At 37.6% G+C, this 17,444-nt stretch overlaps 1 protein-coding gene across 5 annotated transcripts in view; it reads right to left on the bottom strand.

Moving 5' to 3' along the window:
* FOXJ3 (forkhead box J3) overlaps positions 1-17,444 on the bottom strand; it is a 126,453-nt gene that overhangs the window by 98,564 nt on the left and 10,445 nt on the right. For all 5 annotated transcript variants that reach the window (XM_070786738.1, XM_070786740.1, XM_070786737.1 and 2 more), the window contains exon 2: positions 5,743-5,803. In XM_070786738.1, coding sequence (XP_070642839.1) covers positions 5,743-5,786 — 44 coding nt within the window. In that variant the 5' untranslated portion in view covers positions 5,787-5,803. The remainder of the gene's footprint in view (positions 1-5,742; positions 5,804-17,444) is intronic.

The following is a 17,444-nucleotide window of genomic DNA, read 5'->3' as shown; positions in this document are numbered from 1 at the left end:
GGGGGAAAGGTATGGGGGAGGATAAATTAGCAGCTTGAGAATAACAGATACACACTGCTCTATATAAAATAGACAACAAGGTCCTACTGTAGCAAAGGGAACTATATTCAACATATTTTGTAATAAACTATAGTGGGAAAAATATCTGAAAAAGAATATACCTATATATGTATGCATTAGTGAATCATTTTGCTATATACTAAAAACAAAAACATTGAAAATCAACCATCCTTCTTAAAAAAAAAATTTTAAGAAATTTTAAAAATAAGAATTGAGGGAAAAGGGGAAATAGGAGGAAAGAAATTCTCTTCTACCCCACGTTCTTGAGCTGACAGCAAAGGATACAAATATGTCCTCTTTTGTTCTAAAAATAATGATCCCTTTTGCTTTCTACTATTGAGGGTTTGAATGCGTGCTCAGTCGTGTCCAACTCTTTGCGACTCCGTTGACCATAGCCTGCCAGGCTCCTCTGTCCAGGGAATTTTCCAGACAAGAATACTGGAGTGGGTTGCCATTTCCTTCTCCAGGGGATCTTCCTGACCCAGGGCTCGAATCCACGTCTCCTACATTGGTAGGTGGATTCTTTACCACTGCGCCATCTGGGAAGCCCTTTCTACTACTGGAAAACACAAGAGAGGAAAAATTATGCCAGATGCTTTATGTATGTATCCCATGAATTCAAACAGGCCAGTGAGGTAAACCTTAACAACTCTATTACAAAAAAACTTAGGAAAAGTTAAGTAACTTACCCAAGATCTTATGAATAATATGTGGCAGAGATCTGAACCTGTACCTACCCGATTCTACAACTATGTAGCAGAACTGCCTTAACAATACCAAATCTGCAACTAGAAACCAGGCAGCAAGAAGCCTTAAAATAAATCTACCCTTCTCTGGTCATTCTAAACTGCACAGTTATCAATATCAAATGGAGGGCAATGAGAAAATGGATGGACAGGAAATTCATTTGGGACACTAACACACAAGCTTTTTCTGGTGCTAAAAATCCCTGTCTATTCCCTAACCTCATAAACAGACAGACTGGATCAATAATAAAAGGCATCTTTAAGGGAGAAGCGTAACAAAAAGGAAAAGGTTTAAGTGTGAACCATAAAAACAGAAAAGATAATGAAAGGAAAAATCTCAGGCAGAAGGTCAAAAACTACTGATACTTGAAAGTATTACTGATAACCTAGTGCCCTAGGCTGAACGCACATGTGAACCAAAAAAATCAGTCCTCATAAATGCTGGGCAATTCAGATATGCTTTAACAAGTCCAAAGAAATATCAAATTTTATTTTGCTTTAATCAAACCAAATTATAAAAAATCTAATGCTACAATATGTGAAAGTAGTATGTTACATACATATATGTGTTTACCTGTCTACATAAAACAAATGTTCAAGGAAAACTTTGGCTTTTTCAGTAAGCTTTTGCTATTACTGAGTCTGTACCTGGAAATAAAAAGGAGATTCACCTCAGGATTCAAAGCCTCTTATATAAACTCAGTAAGCAAACAGATTCTGCTAAATTTTTAAGATTCTACTGTCTGACAGAAACTATATCCATCATTACCTGAACTCTCACTCTTGCTATTCAAAACTCAGGACTTAAATAATGTATATGACTCAGTGGGGAAGGCAATGGCACTCCAGTACTCTTGCCTGGAAAATCCCATGGACGGAGGAGCCTGGTTGGCAGCAGTCCATGGGGTCGCTAAGAGTTGGACACGACTGAGCGACTTCACTTTCACTCGCTGGAGAAGGAAATGGCAACCCACTCCAGTGGTCTTGCCTGGAGAATCCCAGGGACGGGGGAGCCTGGTGGGCTGTCATCTAGGGGTCGCACTGAGTCGGACACGACTGACACGACTTAGCAGCAGCAGTAGCATAACTCAGTATTCACTATCCAGACTCCTACTATTCAAACTTAGGATACGAATGCAGTAGATTCAGACTGCAAGGAATATCTGTAACTCATATATATCACATGATTTATAAAATTAGCACTTTTTTAGCAACATGCAAATACCTTTCTAAAATCACATAAACACTGGCTGCAGAACAGAGCTGAGAAAACATTTTTTAACACTGTATTTCTTAGTAGTTTGCTGAAACAATTTATTAAGTTACTGCCCCTCAGTTTCAAACCCGCATTGCTTCTTCCCCATCTGCCTTAATGATGCTGGAAGTGGAACTCTGCCTGCAAACCACATTTCTGCTTTACCAGCTGATTTCCTATAAGGGTCTGCCAAGAGGAAACACTAAAAATGGACTGCAAACCTGGAGAAAAAAGAGAAATACTTGTGCTTTCCCATCTCTTCTTTGGGCTTCATAGGAGCACTATCCCAGCAAAGGTTTCTTCACCCCTACAACAGAAAGTCTTCCCCACAGCAGTTTTTCTAACACTTATGAAACTAGTTTAATCATACCCTACTCAAAGACCCCAGCACCAGCCAGCACCCTTTCCCCAAATTTCTGGGTTTCAAACCTATGGGATTTCTATTCTGAACTCAATACAAGCGTTAGCATGTAGTACCTTCACCTTGGAGATCTGAATTGTTTCCACAGGACCCTTCCTCTAAGTCTCTAGGTTTCCCCTTTGGTGCCCAAGCTCTTAGGGCTCATGGCTGCTTCTGGAAGTATCTATCTCCATGATAATTTAAGTAGTTTTATTTTTATCCATTCTGTTATCTAGTTAACAACTTCAAATCTACTCATTGACTCTATTAAAGTCTCTGTTCATGTAACTGGTGTGGTTTCTGCCTCCTGACAGAATCCTGATAAAAAGAAAACAATCTCGTTATACTGTAATAGTATATGATATTATTATAGTAACTTCTGTGAAACTGCAATTTACCTACACTATAAAGTAAAGAACAAAATGCTAGTTAAGAGCAATCTGACTAAAATTGAGTGTATTTAGCTATCATAACAAAATCTTTTGCAACCATTCTTTTAGAGAAAATTTGGGGCACCTTTTTTTAACACACACAGTATCCACTGGAATAAAATTACATGATAAGACATTATCAACAATGGCTATCTCTGTTTTTCCAAATTTTCTATAATAATTGCTTTATGATTACTTTTTAATCATGAAAATACACTGAGCATAATTTTTAAAATAATTCTAACATGCTCAAATTCAACAAGGATCAAATATCATCTATAGAAAACAATATTTAACTTGTTTACCTTAAAGGGCAGAGGAAGAGTTTTAAATCACTTACTAAGCACCTTCTCCTACCTAACAAATTTTTTAGTTGTCACATGATTTCATTCCACCCCCTATCTTTACCTCACGTAAGTAATCCACTCCCACTCTCATCTATGCCTACAACCCTCCCCACCACCTGCTTAACCATTTTCTCATTCCCAGCCATATGGTGGTTCTTCTCCAACAACTCCCATGCTTTCCTATCTTGAAGTTAGTCACTTTCTAGATATATAGGTAGCATATGAAAGTATACACAAGACATAAAGGTATATATACAAAGAGAGTTATGGCAAATAAGCAGTGTTGGTCACTGGGTTTGAGTTACTTTAAGACTTCTTACTCTACTTCTATTGGGATAGTGTAGTTAGAGGCCATTTCTGGCTTGGGAAAGACTATGCAAAAGCAGACAAAAATTGATTGCGGTTTTAAGTAATTCAGTTTCTCTTCCCATCACCAAAAAAACAGTCATTCTTTTCTTCTCCTCCTTATATCAAACCAAAGCTGGCTTTCAGTTAGAAAAATCAATGACAAACAATGGTCTACCCATATATCTGAGAATGTGAATTCTCTGCCTCCCAGATGGACTGGACCATACAGATTACAAAAAAATGAAAGATTAGGATAGAAGGATCCTAAGTATTTCAGCTCAAATGTCACAGAGCTTCTCAGTTTATTAACTAAATGCTAAATTTATAGCTATATCCATAAAAATTTGATTATAGAGTATTACACACAAGAATTAAACACAGTGAGCAAGTTATAAAATAATTCATGGTATCTTTTCTCTTTCATCATCCCTTTCAATAATATAATTCTATCAAGCAAAAAAAGTTAGGTATCTATTATTCCTAATCCAATGTCATATATAAGCTTCACCTAGACAGAACTATTCAAACAGAGGGATATAAAATCTCAGTAAATGACTTTAATACATGGTTAACATAACCCACAAACGAGTGTCTTTAAGGAAATCTATGATCAGTGGAAAATCAAAGTCTACAAAAATAACCTGATTTGGTCATATCTAAAGTTTTAAATATTCAAAAAAAGGGTAAAATGATTCTTCCCAACATATTAAGCAGAAATCACTCTTAAATGAAATTAGTTCTACAGCAGCTTTGGAGATGAAAGATAACAGTCCCTTTTTTTTTTTTTTTTAAGTTCTTTTCAAAACTGTACAGGTGTCTATTGTGGGGGTGTGGGGGCATATGGACTCCAACAAGGTAGAAACGCATCACTCCACCTATTTCCATTATAAGCTGGAAGATGTATTCTTAGGGAAATGCCAAAACAGCATAGGGTAAAGCTTTCCCACTGAGGAAAAAGGATATCAGCCTTAGTCTGATAAAAATTCAAGCATATGAAAACAAAAAAGGCAACTTTATTTTTCTTTTGTGGCATTCTAAACCACCAGAATTTCTTTCAAGCCTGAAGATTCCATGACTCCACATTAATGACTCTTAATAATTTTGTACCCCTCCTCTCTCTTCTGCCCTCCAAAGTTGGTTAATTCCAACTCTCTTTATCACTTGCTCTGTTCCAGCTATAATGACCTCACTGTTCCTCCAATATACAAAGCAAGGCTCCTGCCCCAGCACTTCTTAGGTTCCCTATGCCCGGAATGTTCATCCTCTACTATCCAACGAAAGGTTTGTTCCATCACTCTTTCAAGTCTTCGTTCAAATGTCATTTTTTTGGTAAAGCTTTCCCTGGCTACCCTATCTAAAATAACACTTTATCTCTGAATTTCCTAATCCCATTCTCTTATTTTTCATTTAGCTCTTATCACTATCAGTGTCTAACACTTCTTATTTTGTTTAATTATGCCTTCACCAAACTATAAACCCAATGATTACAGGATTTTTAATCCGTTATGTTCACTACTGCAGCCTCAGCATTCAGACAGCTCCTGACACTATATTAGGTGATCAATATGCTGAACAAAGAAATGGCAGCAACCACACATGGTAGCTAGCTGCAACACCACACGCAGCTGGTGGGTGCTGCCATCAACACTTCACATTCCAGTCTGAAAAATTTTAATAAACAGGTTAGATCTACGTCATGTTTTCAGACTGTGCTCTGAGAACTACAGTAATCCCTCAAGGGCAACTATGGGGGTAGAACATGGAAGTCTAAGCCCAGCATTTACCTATTTAATTTATTCACAGGATTTCACTTAAGATTTAATTTGAAGAAAGTATTTAGAAACTTCAAAAAAAATACAAAACCACTGGGTTGAATACAACTTAGTTCCTACTTTTTTACATTTTACTTATTTATTGTAAATGAGGATAATTTAGGTATCCTGTTTATATCATCCTTTAGAAAGGAATTTCGATTATTATCTAGTCTTATTAAGCAAAGTATCTCCCTGTCTCACAAAACAGCGCTACTTCCCAAAACAAACTACAGTGTTTTACTGTGAACCTTACAGTGAAACTGATTCTAATATGACTTGACCAGCGTAACTTTTAAAATGTTACATGTTCTAATAAAAAAAACAAAAAAAACAGTACTCACCTTAATGAAGTTACAGATGGACAAGCCTGTCCATACAAACCCATCTGGCCACAAAGAGAATCTGAAAAGTAAAGAAGAGTTAGTTATCAGATGCTCCAAAATAAATTAAACTATAAATCAAAATATACTAAAAATGCTGTTGAGCAATATGATGAACTACATTAAGGAAGACTGACATACCAAGAAGCACAGGAAAAATAGGCACACTATAACTGTAACACCCAAAGAAGCCAGAAACTCACAAAATTTAACAAATTAAGCTTAGTTACAGATAAAGAGTCCAAATGGTTTAGTAGAGTGTAAGGAGATCAGTCCTGGGTGTTCACTGGAAGGACTGATGCTAAAGCTGAAACTCCAATACTTTGGCCACCTCACGCAAAGAGCTGACTCATTGGAAAAGACCCTGATGCTGGGAGGGACTGGGGGCAGGAGGAGAAGGGGACAACAGAGGATGAGATGGCTGGATGGCATCACCGACTCGATGGACATGAGTTTGGGTAAACTCTGGGAGTTCATGATGGACAGGGAGGCCTGGCGTGCTGCAATTCATGGGGTTGCAAAGAGTCAGACACGACTCAGCAACTGAACTGAACTGAACTGAACTGAGGGATTCCAGAGAGGTGCCTAAAGGCTACCAAACAGCTCAGCATGCAGGTCCCCATCCTCACAGGTTCCCATCTCCCACTTCATCTACCCTTCAATCAAAGCAGTGATATCTTTGTTGGTATCACAGAATGGACCTCAATAAGACTTGATTTGAAGAACAGTTCCACTGCTTAATTAAAAAGTTAAGAATAACATTGAACAGAAAAGGCTTTGTTCAAATTCTAGCTATGACACTGAGATCTTGAAGAACTACATATCCTCAGAGAACCTCCCGGGGAAGGCAATGGCACCCCACTCCAGTACTCTTGCCTGGAAAATTCCATGGACAGAGGAGCCTGGTAGGCTGCAGTCTATGGGGTCGCTAAGAGTCAGACACAACTGATCGACTTCACTTTCACTTTTCACTTTCATGCACTGGAGAAGGAAATGGCAACCCACTCCAGCGTTCTTGCCTGGAGAATCCCAGGGACGGGGGAGCCTGGTGGGCTGCCGTCTATGGGGTCGCACAGAGTTGGACACGACTGAAGTGACTTAACAGCAGCAGCAGCAGAGAACCTCCATTTTTTCCATCTGTAGCTTGGGGATAGTATCACCTAGATCTTTATCAAGAGATAAACTGCAGGTTTGTTATTAGAATTAAATCATTGAACAAATGTGAAACTATCTATTAGCACTACTATCCAGTGCAAGGATCATTCAGTGTCTACAAGTAATATGAATGAGAGAAGCTGGAATCGAAGAGTATAATATGCATACAATTGTTTGCAACTAAAGAAAACAGGTTCACTCTAAAAGGATTGGCTCCTTTTCCAGTTCTAGCCAACTGCTGCTGAGCAGGATTGTAAGCCCCGTACTGTTCGGGTTCAGTTGCTCAGTCGTGTCCGACTCTTTGCGACCCCATGAACTGCAGCGCGCCAGGCCTCCCTGTCCATCACCAACTCCCGGAGTTCACTCAAACTCACGTCCATCGAGTCGGTGATGCCATACAACTATCTTATCCTCTGTTGTCCCCTTCTCCTCCTGCCCTCCATCTTTCCCAGCATCAGGGTCTTTTCAAATGAGTCAGCTCTTCTCATCAGGTGGCCAAAATATTGGAGTTTCAGCTTCAACGTCAGTCCTTTCAATGAACACCCAGGACTGATCTGCTTTAGGATGGACTGGTTGGATCTCCTTGCAGTCCAAGGGACTCTCAAGAGCATTCTCCCACACCACAGTTCAAAAGCATCAATTCTTCGGCGGTCAGCTTTCTTTATAGTCCAACTCTCACATCCATACATGACCACTGGAAAAACCACACCCTTGACTAGACGGACCTTTGTTGGCAAAGTACTGTCTCTGCTTTTTAATATGCTGTCTAGGTTGGTCATAACTTTCCTTTCAAAGGAGTAAGCGTCTTTTAATTTCATGGCTACAATCACCATCTGCAGTGATTTTGGAGCCCCAAAAATACGGTTAAGAACATCTAATTTTTCAAGAAAAGCAAAATATCCAAAATTTTATTTGAAATCTCCTAATTTTTATTTTCTAAACACTATGTGGGCCAAACAAAACATTGGTGGTTATCCCAAGTTTATAACTTTTATTTTAGAGGCTGACTCCACTCCCTGCATCTATCAATAATTGTCAAGAGATGTTCTACTTCTGCCAGAACAACAGAATAGATAGCTTGATCAACATGTCCAGTGAAAATACAAACACCGGATAATTTTAAACCTTTATATATTAATCAATAATTTGAAAGGAAATAAAGTATGATCAAGACTAAACACTAAGTGAAAGAGGGAAACTAGAGAAGTATGCAGAGTACTGAAACCAGCTTTCACTCATTTGGCACTGCACCAAACCCTGAATTTCAGCTTGCAATTCCAAAGTTTGTTAGGGCTCAAGGTACAAGAGGCAAAGTCCAGATGTTATCCAAGAGAATCTCAACGAAAATTTCTTAACCTTGGCATTGAGTGTTGGTGAGGGACTGAGGCTAAAAGAGCGGTTCAACAGTGTCTTCTCAGATACAACCAGAAGCTGACCCTCACCTAGATTATGGTTTAAAAAGCTTCATACTCAGAATTTTAGAATGGTCCTAGAACGGTGTTATCTGCCCCCCAACCTTGACAGATGCAAACGCAAATCCTCTCTGGCAATCTGCCTTTGATCTAGGCTTGGAAGAATTCTCAAGGATAAGGTCCCAAGATAAATAAATTCACAATCAAAAATCACAAAACCAGAAGGAAACAAGCCACTCAAGAGTAAAATACAGCTGAAACATCAGGTGGCAGACTCAAAAACTCAGACTTCAGATATGGGAATTATGAGACTTTTCCCTACTGTTTTTATTTTATGAATGATTTACCCATTCTTATATTTCAAATGCCTACATGTAGATGAATTTCAAATCCACATCCCTATTAGGGATCAATCTCCTAATCTCTACACATAACTAACATTCTCTCCCAGAAATCCCAAATTTACTATGTCCAAAGCTGAATTCATCCTCTTTCTTTAAAGTAGTATTTCCTACCTTTAGGGTCCTTTATCTAAGAATGGCTTTCAGGTTTCTAGCCTAACACCTTTCTTTTTCCTTGTTAGAGGTGAACACTTTAACTCTTGATTTCTATGAGGAATGACTTTTAAACACCCCTGGGCTCTCAGGCCATTCCTCACCAAGTGGGTAGAGCTAACTCCAGGACTCTATATCCAGGATTCTGCAAGGTAGTTATCTGAGTATGACTGCCCTATTGACTCCAACAGTTAATCTAGACATCAGGTGAGCTGTCTATATTGGGTGGGTAGGGACAAGAGAACGTGGAAAGTTAGCCAGCACATTTGGCTCTTAAACCTAAACTACATTCTGCATTATCAGCTTTACAAAGAACAAAGGTAAATTCTTATAAAAGTTACCATATGACCCAGCAATTCTACCCTTAGAGATATCTATATTACATATATAAATTATATATACACACAAATATATACATACATGAATATATATAGAATGCTCTTGGGACTATATAATATATACTCATATAATATACACTCTCCACCAAGAGAACTTAAAACATATGTTCACACAGAAACCTGCACGCAAATGTTCATAGCAGTATTATTTATAAAGTCAAAAAGTGTAAAGAAACCAAATGTCCATCAACCAATGAACACGTACACAAACGTGGCGTATCTGCACAGTATCCATATACTATGGAATATTATCCAGCCATAAAAAGGAATGATACACTGTTACATGACACAACATGAATGAACCTTGAACATCTTAGCATTAAGAAAGAAGTCAGATACAGAAGACCACATACTGCATGACTCCATTCATATGAAATGTCCAGAACAGGCAAATCTTAAGAGACAGAAAGTAGATTAGCCAGTAGATAGGGGGATGGGAGGAGGGATGAGAATAGAGAGTGACGGCTAACTGGTTTCTTTCAGGGTTGATAAAAATGCTCTGCAATTAGATAGAGGTGAGAGTTGCACAACTTTGTGAATAAAATCCTTTAGTATAAGATCACCAAATTTTACACTTTTAAATGGTGAACTTTATCTTTCTAATCTACTGCAGCCTTGATGCCTTCATTTCAGTTTTCTTCACTCTTTTAACTTAAGATTATTGCTCCTACATGGTGTCTTGAACACCAGTCAGGTTAGTTGAAAGAACAAATACACCAATATTATTCTCCCTACCCAGGCAAATGTCCAGAAACATGGAATGCTCACAGAAGAAGGCTAAGATTCATAGTGAAATCAGTCTCTTCCAAATCACAAACTCACATTTCTGAAGTCAACTATGTTGAACAATTATATTAATTCATTCAACTTCATCCAAAATTTATACAGTTTAAGTTGTTGCCAACAGCACCAACTAGCATTTTCTGCAAATCCTTTGAAAATCAACAAACAAGAAACTTTGTGTAGCATAACATAACCAGAGTATGGGGAGTAAAAATCAGTCATGCACTGATGCACAAACTCCAATAGAAACTACTGTATTACATGTCATCACTAACAGAAGAATTCAGAATTTCTTTTAATACAAGCAGTCATCAAGTGTACATTAAACTGAGTTACAAACTATTCACATCTAGGAAGCAGATGTTTAACAAACTAACAGGTGTATAAAATATATTATTTGAGAGGAGGAGGTGAAATGGAAGTATTTTTATTTATAAAGAACTTGTAACCAAGACCTTATAAAGACCTTGAGCCAAGACCTTGATTGCAATCCCAACTGTGATTTTGGGCATATTGTTAAAAGGGAAAAGTCATGCCTCAAGTTACTGTAACAGGAGCTTTAATGAAGCCACCACCGTGGCATATAAAATAATTAAGTCTGTTGAAAATAAATTCTAAAGCACTGTAAGTCAAGAAAGCATTCCTTAAAAAAAAAATAAACTTCTGAATTCAGCTCTATCTTTCATAAGACTTGAAAATAAAAATTTACTAGCATTCATGAAGGAACAACCCTGTTGAGTCAGGTTCCTTGACTGAACATCGTGAATTGCTATACCATTACTCACAGGTAATCATTAAAGCAGTCATGGAAATAACCTGTGTCTTAATCATCCTAAACAGGAAAAATCTGCCAGAGGAAGGAGTAAAGGGAAAAGAATCTTGCTGAGTGAGTAGCAATCAGCTGTTCATCGCAGCTCCACTCGTTGAACCTAAAGGCAGTGATGCAGCTATAGCTAAAAAGCGAGAACTCAGAGTCACATGCTCTCAGAAAGCAAAATCATGTGAGAATGATCATTTCACCATGGTAATGTTAGAGGGAGAAGAAAAGCCAAAACTTAAACGTGGAGAACTCAGATTTAGAGAAGAGGAACAAGTTTTAAAAAACACCCTTGAGAAAACTGTACTGGAAATAGCAGCAAGTGATTTAATGGGGAAAAAGGCAAGTGTTACACACAGATTAAGATGGACATAAATGGAAAACACAAAACAGGCTTTTAACGGAAGATCATTTAATACTATAGAGGGTGGGGTTTGCAGACTAGTGGGAACAAAAATTAGACTGGAAGGGTGTTAAGAACCAGGAAAGAGTGAAATAAAAAATTAGCTACAAACTACATAAAATGAAAATAAACAAAGTGCAATAAGGTCAAACAGAGCAGAGAGGAACGGATTAAGAAATCAAGAAAGGTGAAGAACATATTAGAAAGCTCATCCATCACACTATATCCCCATTACCCTGTTTTATTCTTCATAGCTCTTGTCATCTGATACGACTTGATAATGACTTTTCTTTTACTGTCTGCTTCTGTCCCCCTAGAACGCAGATTTAAGTTTCTGTTTCAGTCTCTGTTATATCCCCAAATGCTAGTATGTAGTCTGCGGTCATATTTGTTCAAATGAATTAATAAACCAAGTTCCTCTAGATTGGAAAGAGAATAAACCCAAAAGAAGTACAGCTAAGATCTAACTGAAAATTCACCAAATCTTTTAAATGTAGTCTTTGTATCCATTAATTCTCTCTGCCTCTGAAGCAAATAATTTAAGACAAATTCACAGTTAGAAGAACAAGTTGGGTATCCAGAATATATAAAGGACCCTTACAACTCAAGTTAAAACAACCCAAGTTAAAAACACCCAAAGATTTGGAGACAGAGCAAAGGGGTAGAGCATTTGACTGTAAAAAAAAGAAAAAATGGGCAGAGACTTGAATACGTATTTCTTAAAAAAACATATTAAAATGTCCGATAAGACGAAAAGATGTTCAAAATAATTAGTTATTAGGGAAATGCATATCAGAATCACACTACTACTTCATCTAGGTAATCAGATACTAAGTAATCAGATATTACTTCAGCTAGGATGGCTATAATAAAAAAAAAACAGACAATAACAAAAGTTGCAAAGATTTGAAGAAACTGAAGCTCTCATACACTGGCAGTGGAAATGTAAACAGTGCAGCCACTCTGGAAAACAGTCTGGCAGTTTGTCAAAAAGTTAAACATCGAGTAACCATATGACACAGCCATTCTACAGGGAATATACCCATGAAATGAAAACATACCACCACAGAAAAATCTATACACAAATGTTCATAGCAGCATTAAATAACAGTAAAATAGTGGAAACAACCCAAGTGCCCAATAACTGATGAATGGATAAGTAAGATGTTATAATCATACAGCAGAATACTGTTTGCCAATAAAAAGGAATGGTACATGCTATGACATAAATGACCCGTGAAAACATACTAAGTGAAAGAAGCCAGTAACTAGACTATATATTACACGATTCCATTTATATCAGATGTCCAAACGAGACAAATTAGATTATGGGTTAGTAGCGACTTAGCAGCAGCAGCAGAGCTAGGGAGGCAGGTGGCCTTGGTAGGCAGATGGTAAAGAATCCGCCTGCAATGAGGGAAACCTAGGTTTGATCCCTGGGTTGGGTAGATCCCCTGGCGGAAGGCATGGCAAGCCACTCAGTATTCTTGCCTAGAGAATCCCCATGGACAGAGGAGCCTGGTGGGCTACAGTCCATGGAGTGGAAGAGTTGAACACAACTGAGTGACTAAGCACAGAGAGGCAGGTAAAGTGGACTTACTGCTAATAAGTGTGGGGCTTGTTTTAGAGGGAGAGGAAAACATACACAACCCTACGAAAATGTTTAGAAAAAATTGAATTTTACACTTTAAATAGGTATATTGTATGGTATGTGAATTTTATCTCAATAAAGCTGGGGGGGGGTCCTTTGTGTTTTTTCCTAAGTTTCTTAAACTTGCTCACAAGTTTAAGCACACATTCACACACAAATATTGTCTTGTTCTGTAAGTTCCTGCTTCTTTCCCCACTGGTGCCATAGGAACCCCCCCCCCCCGCCGCCACCCTATTCCACAAAATGGAAAAGGGGAGAGTAAAAGTAATGACTTCATCAGAAAGCAACTCTATTATAGCAATTACTTTGAAATCTATAACCCCTTCAACCATTAGTGGTTCAGGAAAGTTCGTTTTCTGGTGGTCTCCACCATTTCCAAACCACACACTAATTAAACATGTTTAACAAAGATACACTTGGGTATACATCTGTATAAACCCTGAAAAAATGCTATAGGAAACCACTCTAACATTACCTATAAAACAACTACTTAGGCTATACCACCTCTCCTAAAAAAAAAAAAAAAAAAAAAAACTAGGGCAAGGTGTTGTTATTCTCTAATAACAGAAGATGAAAAAAAGCAGGCAAACCAACAATCAGCTTCGGCTTTACAAGACTGTTTTAGAAGTAGGAAGTGTAAATATGAACTGTCTCTTTACCCTCTATAGCGTAGGATTAGTGTCAATAAAACAGGTGGTAAATGTGGGGGAGGGGAGCTTCTTGGCTAAACATCACAGAATTATAACTTCTTCCAAATCCCTAAATTTATGTAAACAGATCACAGGCCTTCCTCTTCAAACCAAATCATAACCCAAGTAAATAACACAGGATTCTATTTCTGGGTCTGTTATTAACTCACTGGATAATCTTGAAACTTCAGTCTGTCTACTTTGCTCAATAACTTAACCACAATTTCCAGTCCCAAAATCAAATCATGTGGTCTAATAAAGAATGTTTCCCCAATTTGTAGATTTACTTTCATGAAAAATCTGACAAAGGTATATGAAACTAAATCATATTATATGTTTAAATCTTTAAAGAATATACAAGAAATATGAAAAAAATTCTAAAGACCTGTTCACTCCAAAAATGTTGAACTCTTTCATTTTAAACTTCTAAAGGTATTCACTAAACAGAGAAAGAAGAAGCTCTCAGAGGACTGAACAGTTTTGAGGCTTTAAATTTATGCTCAGTTATATTTAGAAAACCAAGATGCCACCTCTCTGGATCCCGTATCTTTATCTCAGGCATTTGATTCATGTGCTTCGCCTGGTATAATTCAAAGCAAGAGATCCACCATACTCCTGAAACGTAAATTGAACACATCGGAACATCATGACTGTTAGAGGAATGAGACACTGTACTACACCTGGGAAAGATGGGAAGCTATAGTCTCCACTGCTACAGCTTTTTCACAAAAGAAGAATTGCCTGTCTGGTCCCCAAAGCCAGTCAACAAACCACTGCCAACTTTTAAGAATCGTTTCTATCCTATTCCTGGAAATCCTGATTCAAGAGTCTAGGGTGAAACCTAGGAAATCTATTAATTACAAGTATCTGGTGATTCTGGTTGCACAGCTTAATTCAGGAACTACTGCTTTAGGACTGGGATAGCAGAAAGGTTTCCTATCACTTGCCAATTATGTTCAATAGGTAGTAGTTGCCTAAAGTGCTACAATGAGAATGTCATGTCTTAAAAAAACAAGAAATTAGTAGTTCGCCATGGACATGGTGATCGGGAAGTGATAACATGCAAACCATGTATCTGCCGTCGTGACTCAGATCACTGACCGAATGGGCTTTTTTTAAGGAGGCTTCTGGGTAAGAGATCCAGAATTGGATTATTTACTTTTAACTGGCAGAAGCTCTCTCCGGGAAGGTAATAGGCAGTAAGAGCAGGCCCACCAACATGTGTGCCAGAACTCTTCAAAAGTAATTATAAAGCTTTCCAATAATACACAAAGATTTTTGCTCTCAAAATGTCTATAATCTTGCTTGAGAAATGAAAATTTCTACATGACAATATACACTTGGTCTTAAAAAAAAAAAAAAAAGGTATTTGTGCTTTGAGGAGTTTCACTTTAGGTAAAGGTGAGAATTAGTGGAGCACTGACTGCCAGGCCTGAAACAGTATAGTTTAGTTTGAATCAAGAGACAAAAATCAACTATGGGTTTCTGATCAGGACATGACTGAAGTAATGTCCACTAGCAGCATTTACCGTGAAAATAAATGGGAGGTTATATAATCAAGGCATGCTCCATGTAAAGACAAATAATCTCTTTCCTATTGTTCCTGTATGTACCTGTCTCTGCCACTGGATTGCAGGCCTCCTAGTAGGCCAGGGACATGTCAAATTAACCATTCTACCTGCCGTAATCCTGAGCACATATTTTGTACGTAATAGTCCAAAACGTTTACTAAATTGCTATAAATGAAGTAAAACTCTTACAGCTATTTCCAAAATAATAGTAACAGAACTTGGTACAGAAACGTGAAAATCCAAAGAAGTGGACAGAATGAAATTATGCCAAAAAGAAAGGGGGGAACTCAGGTTAAGAGAGACAACAAACAATAACAACTAAATGTAATGTGTAGACCTAGTCCGAATCCTGATTCAATTAAAAACTGTAAAAAGACACAATCAAGGATATTTTTACTATGAACTGACACTGGACAACACTAATAGGAAATACGGCTAATTCTGTTAGCTACAATAGCAGCACATGGTTATGTAAGAAAATGTCTATATTTTTTAGACATACATACTAAGCTTTGTAGGGGTGAAAAGACAATGTCTACAATTTTCTTTAAAATACTCAAGCAAAAGAGAAAAAAGGAAAAAAGGCAGTTGAGGCATATATGGCCAACAGCTTAATAATTATTAAATCTGTAACAGGTATAGGGGGATTCGTTACATCTTATCTAGCTTTGAGTGCACTCAGCAGTACAGCTGGACTTTAATGTTACTCCAGCAGCACTGTACAATCAACTCTTTTTCTTTTTTTCCTCACATTTCAGGAAGCTTAAGAATGACTAGTACTTCTGAGAAAACAGCCTAGACTCAATCAGGAAAAAAAAAAAGGGGGGGTGGCATTCATTTGTTAGCTCTACTAATAGGAAATCTCTCTGAATTGACTCAAAGAACTTCTTGTAAATTAATATGAGGACTGAGTATGAGCCAAGACAGTGACTCAGCTGCTGAAAAGAAAATACAATCTTAGGGTTCATTAGAAGAACAGTATCGAGATCAGGGAGGTAGCAGTCCCATTCACTCTTCACTGGTTAGTTCACAAGTGGAGTATTGTATTCTGAGTACCACATTTTAAGAACACTTAGGAGCTAGAAAGTTTGGAGGGAGGGATATCAGACTGGCAAGGAGTTTAGAAGCCAAATGTCAAATGTAGAATGACCGAAGAAAATGGGTGTGTTTAGCTTGAAAAAAAAACCACTTTCCAGCCTTCCATGTCAGCTCTAACATAGAGACCCCAGTATAATATTTTCCAGAGGGTTTTAAAAATTGTTAACAGGCATTCCATAATCAAGAAAGTTTGAGTCAAATACTTTTCTAAGGGACTTTAGCAAAGTATTCTATATCCTAGAGCACTTTATGACTCAAGAAATTCTGTATTTCCCAAATGTAACCATTCATTCAACAAATATTTACTGAGCCCCTATTACCTGCCAACACTTCTCCAGGCACTGAGAATACAATAATGAACGTTTTCAATATCCTTGAGAACAGTTTGTGAAACAGCCAGGCTGAGCCTTCTTGCTACTTCTCTAACTTGCATTGTTTCTCCTCACCTCTAGATTTCTAATTATGTGCTCACAGTAGACTACCCTCTCATTATCTTATTTCAAACATTATTGTTTCCAAGAAGCTTTCCAGGTCATAAGCAAAAACCACCCTTTTCAACAAAACCCTGACTCTTTCTCTACATTAGTTCTTTAAGAGACTATGCCTCTTAACTACCTTTGGATCTCTCACAATGCCCGGAACCATGTCTTGAATGTGTAGGTGCTGAAAAAATATTTGCTGAATGAATAATCACATTCAAATATTTAAAGAGTTATCTTGTTAAATAAGGCAAACTAGGTCTCCAATGTTGCACAGAGAAGGAGAAGGAAAAAGAGATGAAGTTAGAAGCAAATTTTGCCCCAATTAGAGCTAGTAACAAACAAGTTACCTTTCAGCTACAGTGACTACAGGTATTCTAAGAGTAGCTGAATGACTGTATCAAGCATTTTAGTGGGATATCTCACTGGCCTGAATAAAAGATTAACTCAAGATGTATGTCTATATGGATATGTATATTAGACAAAAGATAACTTTTGATACATTAAATTCTTAAAATTAAGCTCAAATATGAAATATCCTTTCATTTATTAGTACAGCTGATCCCCAAATAATGTGAGGTTTAACCTGAGTATAACTTACAGCTGCCCCTCCATATCTGCAGTTCCTCTGCATCTCTGAACTCAAACCATGG

Source organism: Bos indicus, chromosome 3 (genome assembly GCF_029378745.1).
Source record: "Bos indicus isolate NIAB-ARS_2022 breed Sahiwal x Tharparkar chromosome 3, NIAB-ARS_B.indTharparkar_mat_pri_1.0, whole genome shotgun sequence".
In the NCBI taxonomy this organism is placed as follows: domain Eukaryota; kingdom Metazoa; phylum Chordata; class Mammalia; order Artiodactyla; family Bovidae; genus Bos; species Bos indicus.
This window is presented reverse-complemented; position numbering and strand designations above follow the sequence as displayed.